This window comes from Nomascus leucogenys, chromosome 2, assembly GCF_006542625.1.
Source record: "Nomascus leucogenys isolate Asia chromosome 2, Asia_NLE_v1, whole genome shotgun sequence".
NCBI classification, from domain to species: Eukaryota; Metazoa; Chordata; class Mammalia; order Primates; family Hylobatidae; genus Nomascus; species Nomascus leucogenys.
This window is the reverse complement of record NC_044382.1, coordinates 81,614,161-81,623,314: the sequence shown is the minus strand read 5'-3', so window position 1 is coordinate 81,623,314 and position 9,154 is coordinate 81,614,161. Positions and strand designations below refer to the sequence as shown.

Here is a 9,154-nt window from a genome sequence, read left to right as displayed (position 1 = left end):
CGAAGGATGCATGAGAATGAAAAAGAGTAAGAGTATCCCTAAATTAGGATATTTTAGTAGGTTTCATATTATTTTAGTATATATGTAAAAATAAAGTATTACAAATAGCAGAAGTATATTGTGTATTAGTGTAGTAAGTTAACTGAACTGAAATTTACACTTACTAGGCAAACACTATTGATTAAATATCCTAGTTGTGTAATAATTAGTTCTTGCTTCTGCAAATGATCTTGAAAGAATGGGAAACAATAATATGCCAAGCAGAATGTATAAAAATAAATATTTATTGCCATTTGAAGCTTTATGTACACCTTTAAAAGCACATGTACAAATGTGGGAAATTACAAAAATCAACCTAAAACCCTTTTTCTCAAAGTAAACATAAATGTACATCCAAGATCAGTGGTGACACCATCATCAGAATAAAAAATAAGTCTGTCTGGACATATACAAGTAATTATTTTAAATGTCATTCAGACATTCTCCTTTATATTTAAAACTCCAAAAAATACTAAGAGGCCCAATATATCCAGAAAATTGTGTTTTCGCTTTATCCTAACTTATGAATAGTGGTATACAAATATATTTCCATCTTTTTGTCCAGCTAGCAAATGACAGTCTGTACCTGACCATTTCACAAAAGACCAATGTTGGTCAGAGATAGGTGGGAGGAGCGCAGTACACTGACCGAGAAGTAAGTCCCAAATGGCAATTGTTCCAGAAGTCAAGATTGCTGCTGCACAGTGATCTTTCACGTCACCTTCCAGGAACCTGATAGCATACAAAGAAGATATAATTCAGATTACATATCCAAAAAACAATTGGAAAAAAAAAGGTCAAAACCACGTTCCCAAAACCAGCAACAGGAACAAAAATCCCTGTAACTATGAATGCCTACATTTGCAGGCTTAGAGGTCTGTTGGCTATTGTGTTGCAGTTTTAGACAGAATCACATGTCCAGTTCCTGCCAATCTCTCTGATGCATCTTGTACCAATTGAAGGCTGGCGCACAGTGGCCTTCTTTCCACTCTCCATCATTCCGGCCAAGCTCAGTCCCAACTCAGTGTCACTGCTCTTGCCATTCTTTCTCCCTGGCAGGCTCTCGCCCTAGCTCTTAGCATGGCTGAGTTCTTGTCATCATTCAGGCCTGTTACGTTCATAGAAAGGTCACCCCTAATCCTCTATCTGAGGCAGTGTGCACACACATATGGAGTCTGTTCCATCTTTTATCTTCATTGTACTTTTCACTATTTGAGATTATCCTGTTTCCATATTCAGTGGGTATTTCCCCCATAAAAGATGCCATCTATGAAGCAGAAACCTACCTGGTTGCCTTTTTTATTTAGACAAGGGCTCTGCAGTCAGCTACCTGGGTTTAAATTCTAACTCTACAAAGTAAGAGCTGTGCAACCCTGGGCAAATTATTTAACTTTATCAGTACAATAAGGATGATTTTAAGAGCACATACTTGACAGGACTGTGGTAAGGTTAAATGAAACAGTTCCTATAAAAGGCTTAGCACAGTGCCTGGCACACAGGAGGTGCTCAATAAAAATTAGCTATTATTAGCCGGGCATGGTGGCTCACGCCTGTGATCCCACCACTTTGGGAGGCCAAGGCAGGTGGATCACCTCACTCCATGTTGGCTAGGCTGGTGGGTCACTTCACTCAAGCCGGTCTCTACTAAAAATACAGAATACTCAAGCCTGGCAACAGGCTGGTCTCAAACTCCCAACCTCAGGTGAGTGAAGTGGCATGATTTCAGCTCACTGCAACCTCCACCTCCCAGGTTCAAGCCATCCTCCCACCTCAGCCTCCCAAGTAGCTGGAAGTACAGGTGCATGCCAGCATGTTTGGCTAACACACACACACACACACATATATATATATATATATATATATATTTTTTTTTTTTTTGGTAGAGACTGGGTCTTGCTCTGTTGTCCCATTGGTCTCAAACTCCTGGGCTCAAGCTCTCCTCCCACCTTGACCTCCCAAAGTGCTGGGATTACAGGTATGATCCACCATACCCTGCCAAAATATTTACCTTAGGGGAAAAAACAGGGCTTGAATAAACACTATTAAAAACCTATATAACCCCATGCTAGTAGAGATCAGGATGCAGGGAATCTGGGGTTTGACTCAAGTCCACTAATCTTCATCCTACTTCTGAATATTCCTATCATGACATATAGTATTTTATGTTTTCCATTCTTCTAAGTGACACAAAAATATCTAGTTTTTGTGTTTACACAGTGCCTGTCAGAATGTCCCACCCATGGAGTAGCAGTTATGCACACTTGCCTGCCAGCCTGCCCTGGAGGAAGACAGTACAGCATCACACCCACGCTGAGAGTCGTCTTAGGGTTAATCACAATCAGCTGAAACACAGGGCTTCGCAACAACTCACTCTCTTTGGCACAGGGATGACTCAGGACAATAAAGAGAAGCCCCTAATTTAGGATAAAAATAGACTGTCAAGAGTATGTCAGGAAAAATAAAGATCTGGCAGAGACAAAAACCAAACAATTAAAGCAATGATCTATAGGCTCTAACGTATCCAGGATTTAACCACTGGCTTGATTTTTTCCCTGCCGTCTAGGAACTGTTGAGATTATTACAGGACTGGACTTCTGGCTTCTTCTTCTTCTTCTTTTTTTTTTTAGAGACAAGGCCTTGCTATGTTACCCAGACTGTTGTTGAACGCCTGGCCTCAAGGGTTCCTCCCACCTCAGCCTCCCAAAGTGTTGGGATTACAGATGTCAGCCACCGTGCTCAGCCAACTTCTAGCTTTAGCTTCTCCTGCTTCCGGTTCCCAGTGTTTGTTTTAGCCAGTCTTGCCAGGCATGAATCTGATTCATCCATTTCCTTCCCCTTAGATAGTACTACATTTCATGCCATTCATTTGGGGAAATATTGGCAAAGAGAGAATGAGGACATACATGTGCAGGGAGTGCTCAAATTAGAAATATTCATTTGTAAATTGGTTTTTGAACATTCAGAACATGTTTTCCCATAAAAACAATCTTGTATATGGTGGCTGGTTTCTCAGACCAGCCCACAATAGCCTATTTAAAACCCTGACACTACTACTCTCTATTAATAAGGGTGACCAAAAAAAGATACCATCACCTATGGCTGTTTCTGTGGAAAAATGTGTTAAAGTTTTCTCCTGGCTTTAAAATTACAGGCTCTAATAATAATATTACTGTATGTATATATATATATACACACACACATATATACAGATTTTTTTTTTTTTGAGACGTAGTTTCGCTCTTGCTGCCCAGGCTGGAGTGTAATGGCACGATCTCAGCTCACTGCAACCTCCGCCTCCCGGGTTCAAGTGATTCTCCTGCCTCAGCCTCCCGAGTAGCTGGGATTACAGGTATGCGCCACCATGCCTGGCTAATTTTTGTATTTTTAGTAGAGACAGGGTTTCACCACGTTGGCCAGGATGGTCTCGATCTCCTGAACTTGTGATCCACCCACCTCGGCCTCCCAAAGGGCCGGGATTATAGGCGTGAGCCATGGCGTCAGGTCGAATGATTGAATTTATTAATGAAAATAAAATATTTTTATATTTAGAAAACAACTGAGGTAACTCAGGAGGCCGAGGCAGTAGGATAGCTTGAGACAAGCCTGGGAAACACTGCTGAAGACCTCATCGTCTAAAAAAATTAAATTAAAAGTTAGCTGGGTGCTGTGGCTCATGCCATGTAATCCCATCAACTTGGCAGGCTGAGTGGGGAGGATCGCTTGAGTCCAAGAACTCAAGGCTACAGTGAGCTATGATGGCGCCACTGATCTACAGCCTGAATGACAGAGTGAGACCCTATCTCTAACAGGGAAAAAAACTGAGGATTTAAAAATGTTAAATGCTATACAGTTAAGAAGAGGCTGACAAACTATGGCCCACCAAGTAAATCTAGCCCAACGCATTTTTTTTTTTTTGAGACGGAGTCTTGCACTGTCGCCCAGGCTGGCGTGCAGTGGCGCAATCTCTGCTCACTGCAAGCTCTGCCTCCTGGGTTCACGCCATTCTCCTGCCTCAGCCTCCAGAGTAGCTGGAACTACAGGCGCCCACCACCATGCCCGGCTAATTTTTCGTACTTTTAGTAGAGATGGGGTTTCACCGTGTTAGCCAGTATGGTCTCGATCTCCTGACCTCATGATCCGCCCGCCTCAGCCTCCCAAAGTGCTGGGATTACAGTTGTGAGCCGCCGCGCCCAGCCGCCCAACACTTTTTTTGGGGGGACAGGGTCTCACTGTCACCTAGGCTGGAGTACAGTGGCATAATCAGCTCACTGCAGCCTCAAATTCCTGGCCTCAAGCAATCCTCCCTCCTTGGCCTCCCAAAGCACTGGAATTACAGCTGTGAGCCACCATGCCTGGCCCCAGTGCTTATTTTTCCATGGCCAATAAACTAAGAATGTTTTTCAGATTTTGAAATGGCTGAAAAACATCAGAAAAATAATATTTTGTGACACGCCAAAATTAATATATGAAGTTCAAGTTTCAGTCTCCATAAAGTTTTATTAGAACACAGCTACATCCATCCATTTGCATACAGTCTATGGCTGATTTGGGGCCACAATGGCAGAGTTGAGTATTTAAAACAGAGATTGTAAGGCCAGCACAGCTGAAAGTATTTGCCATCTGGTTGTATATGGAAAAAGTTTATCAATCCCTGCACTAAACAGTTAAATAAATAATACAACGTTATTTCTTTTTTTTTTTTTTTTTTTTGAGACAGAGACTTGCTTTTTCTCCAGGCTGGAGTGCAGTGGCAGGGTGTCGTCTCACTGCAACCTCTGCCTCCTGGGTTCAAGCAATTATCCTGCCTCAGCCTCCCAAGTAACTGGGACTACAGGTGTGCACCACCATGCCCAGCTAATTTTTGTATTTTTAGTAGAGACGGAGTTTCACCATGTTGGCCAGGATGGTCTCAATCTCCTGACCTCATGATCTGCCCGCCTCAGCCTCCCAAAGTGCTGGGATTACAGGTGTGAGCCACCACGCCCGGCATAAAATATTATTTCTGAAGATTGGCTTTATGGGGGACTTTTACTTACTATCTTACACGTCTGTGTGAAATGTTTTAATATCAAGTGGGTATTAGTGTTGTAATATAAAAGGTATAACATTATTTAAAGGCTTAATAAGTAAATTCTAGGCCGGGCGTGGTGGCTTACGCCTATAATCCCAGCATTTTGGGAGGGTGAGGCGGGTGGATCACGAAGTCAGGAGCTCAAGACCAGTCTGGCCAACTCGGTGAAACCCCGTCTGTACTAAAAATACAAAAAAATTAGCCGGGCATGGCAGCAGGCACCTGTAATCCCAGCTACTTGGGAGGTTGAGGCACAGAATTGCTTGAACCTGGGAGGCAGAGGTTGCAGTGAGCTGAGATCACATCACTGCACTCCAGCCTGGGTGACAGAGCAAGACTCTTGTCTCAAAAAAAAAAAGTAAATTCTAGAGATGAATTCAACTGTCAGTCTGTCTATCTATCTATCTATCTATCTATCTATCTATCTATCTATTGGTTGTTGTTGTTGTTGTTGTTTTTTTTGAGACAGAGTCTTCCTCTGTCACCCAGGCTAGAGTGCAATGGCACGATCTTGGCTCACTGCAACCTCCGCCTCCAGGTTGAAGCAATTCTCCTGCCTCGGCCTCCTCAGTAGCTGGGATTATAAGCACCTGCCACCATGCCCAGCTAATTTTTGTATTTTTTAGTAGAGACAGGGTTTCATCATGTTGGTCAGGCTGAGTCTTGAACTCCTGACCTCAGGTGATCCACCTGCCTCAGCCTCCCAAAGTGCTGGGATTACAGGCATGAGCCACCATGCCCAGCCTAGTTATTACTATTATTATTATTTTTTGAGATGGAGTTTTGCTCTTGTCGCCCAGGCTGGAGTGCGGTGGCGCACCCTTGGCTCACTGCAACCTCTGCCTCCTGGGTTCACGCAATTCTCCTGCCTTAGTCTCCCTAGTAGCTGGGACTACAGGCAAACACACCACACCCATGTAAATTTTGTATTTTTAGTAGAGACAGGGTTTCACTATGTTGGCCAGGCTGGTCTTGAATTCCCCACCTCAGGTGATCCACCCGCCTTGGCCTCCCAAAGTGTTGAGATTACAGGCGTAAGCCACTGCACCTGGACTATTAGTTATTTTTGGGACAGGGTCTCACTCTATCACCCAGGCTGGAGTACAGTGGTGCCATCATGGCTCACTGCAGCCTGGAACACCTGGGCTCCAGTGATCCTCTCCCTTCAGCCTCCTGAGAAGCTGGTATTACAGGCATATGCCATCACACCTGGCCACAACTGTCTTATTTAAAGGAGGACAAAGGTTAGGCTCAAGATTATGTGTTGGATTATATAAGATCACACAACTTTTAAATTCAATTCCACAGATCCTACTAGGCTAGGGAAAGATGCAGTCTTTGTGTTCAGAGCCTCTGGATGCTGATCCTCTCACTGTAATCACCAGGCAAGTCAGTCTCTACACAAATGCTGAGCCTGCTGCCATTGTCTCTGCTCATGCCTTCAACAGTGAATACTCAAGTAGTTATTCATTACTCCTAGACAACTACTTTCCCACTGTAACTAGATTGTGAGTCAAGGCTTTTTTTTTTTTTTTTGAGACGGAGTCTCGCTCTGTCACCCAGGCTGGAGTGCAATGGTGCAATCTCAGCTCACTGCAACCTCTGCCTCCCGGGTTCAAGCAATTCTCTTTCCTCAGTCTCCCAAGTAGCTGGGATTACAGGCGTGCACCACCACGCCCAGCTAATTTTTGTATTTTTAGTAGAGGTGGGCTTTCACCATACTGGTCAGGCTGGACTCAAACTCCTTACTTCAGGTGTTCCACCCACCTTGGCCTCCCAAAGCGTTTTTTTTTTTAAATAATACAAAATATTTTATATATTTATGGGGCACATGTATTTGTTATGTGCACAGAGTATATAATGATCAAGGCGGGGTATTTGGGGTACCCATCACCTCGAGAATCTATCATTTCTATGTATTGGGAACATTTCAAGTCCTTTCTTCTAGCTACTTTGAAATATATAGCACATTGTTGGCTAACTACAGTCATTCTACTCTGCTACTGAATATTGGAGCTTATTTCTTATTTCTAACTGTATGTTTGTACCCACTAGCCAAGATTATTAGTGCAAGAGCTGAGTAACTGTATTTGTTTCTGTGTGAGAAGACTAAAGCCTAAGAGTAAAGCATGTTAGCCGGGCACTGTGGCTCACATCTGTAATCCCAGCACTTTCGGAGGCTGAGGCAGGTGGATCACCTGAGGTCAGGAGTTCGAGAAAAGCCTGGCCAACATGGCGAAACCCCATCTCTACTAAAAATACAAAAATTAGCCGGGCCTCGTGGCGGGCACCTGTAATCCCAGCTACTTGGAAGGCTGAGGCAGGACAATTAATTGAACCTGGAAGGCAGAGGTTGCAGTGAGCTGAGATCACACCATTGCACTCCAGCCTGGGCAACAAGGGCAAAATTCCGTCTCAAAAAAAAAAAAAAAGTATTTCTGGGATCATTTAATCATCCTTCCTAAGGCTACTTAAACACGGCAATGTGGTTGGGAGTCAAGTCTGATAACAGGCATAATAGTTCTCAGTTCAAATCCACAGCTAGAAATAAATATTTGCCCTCAGGTCCTACAGCTAGAAAATTTACCAAGCAATCACTGTACCAACACTTATTTTCATCCTAAATTTCAAGAAAGGACAAACATTGCTATCCAATTTTGAAAAAAGACGCCACAGGGAAGGTTTGTTCATTACTGCTTATGACTTACTGCTCTCACTTAATGAGACCAACAGTAACACACAAAGTGGTCCCAGCCAGTCATTACTTACCATTTCAGAATAGGCTTTGTGACAGACTGAAGCTTGGTAAGAATCATCAATGTGCATCTTTTTCAGGAGTTGACCAGTTTTTAAATTCCTTAGATAACAAAAATAAATAAGCTGATCACATTCTTCCAACAAACCAGTTTTCAGAAAATATTTTCTTATTCATCATAGCATGTCTTAGGAGGTGACCAGGGAAAAAACTAAGAGCTCCTTACTTTTCTTTAGTCATAGATTTAGGTAAAAGTAGAACTGTGGGTTAATTTTGCCAATAGTTTAATTTGATAGTTCAGCCTTAGATTAAATCTACTATGCCCCTAGGGATAAATCTCTCCAAATTCCATGAGGAAGGTTCCATCATGTCATTCAACCTGGTATTGAAATCAGGCCCATGGTATAGCAGTATCATGATTTTGTGACACTTCTTGTTATGTCTAAATTTGTCACGGAAGACAATGGCCAGGAAACCAAATTTGGTAAGGCAAGAGACTACACCTAAAAGAAACTTACAATTATATCTCTATTACATGTATTTATACTACAGCTAGACCAAAATAATGGATAGAAGGAAGGATTGAGGTGGGGTAGGAAGAGAGGGGTGAATATAAAGAATAAAAAAGATAAAGTTTGTTGGAATCACTCCCCAGCTTTTTTTTTTTTTTGAGATGGAGTCTCGCTCTGTCACCCAGGCTAAGTGCAGTGGCGCCATCTTGGCTCACTGCAATCTCCACCTCCCAGGTTCCAGCAATTCTTCCACCTCAGCCTTCCAAGTAGCTGGGATTACAGGCACCCACCATCATGCCTGGCTAATTTCTGTATTTTTAGTAGAGGCACGGTTTCACCAGGTTGGCCAGGCTGGTCTTGAACTCCTGACCGTAGGTGATCCACCTGCCTTGGCCCCCCAAAGTGCTGGGATTACAGGCATGAGCCACTGCACCTGACCTGCTCCCCAGCTTTTTGAGGATTTGTGACATTGATAACTGCTTTGTCATGATACTCTATTTTTTTGTTTTTAGAGCTTAGGGTCTTGCTCTATTGCCCAGGCTGGAGTGTGGTGGCGTGATCATGACTCACCGTAGCCTCAACCTCTGGGGCTCAAGTGATCCTCCCACCTCACTGCCCCAAGTAGTTGGGACGACAGCTGCGTGCCACCATGCCTGAATAATTTTTTAATTTTTTGTAGAAACAGGGTTTCACTCTATTGCCCAGGCTGGTCTCGAACTCCTGGGCTCAAGCAATCCTCCCACCTCAGCCTCCCAAAGTGCTGGGATTACAGGTGTG

The 9,154-nt window shown here is 43.3% G+C and overlaps 1 protein-coding gene across 2 annotated transcripts in view; it reads right to left on the bottom strand.

The window, feature by feature from the left end:
• Positions 1–261: 261 nt before the first annotated feature.
• Positions 262–9,154, bottom strand: part of PALB2 (partner and localizer of BRCA2) — a 35,613-nt gene continuing 26,720 nt past the window's right edge. For both annotated transcript variants that reach the window (XM_003261673.3, XM_030799705.1), the window contains exons 11-13: positions 7,880–7,967; positions 2,305–2,453; positions 262–771 (exon numbers count right to left, since the gene is read on the bottom strand). In XM_003261673.3, coding sequence (XP_003261721.1) covers positions 561–771; positions 2,305–2,453; positions 7,880–7,967 — 448 coding nt within the window. In that variant the 3' untranslated portion in view covers positions 262–560. The remainder of the gene's footprint in view (positions 772–2,304; positions 2,454–7,879; positions 7,968–9,154) is intronic.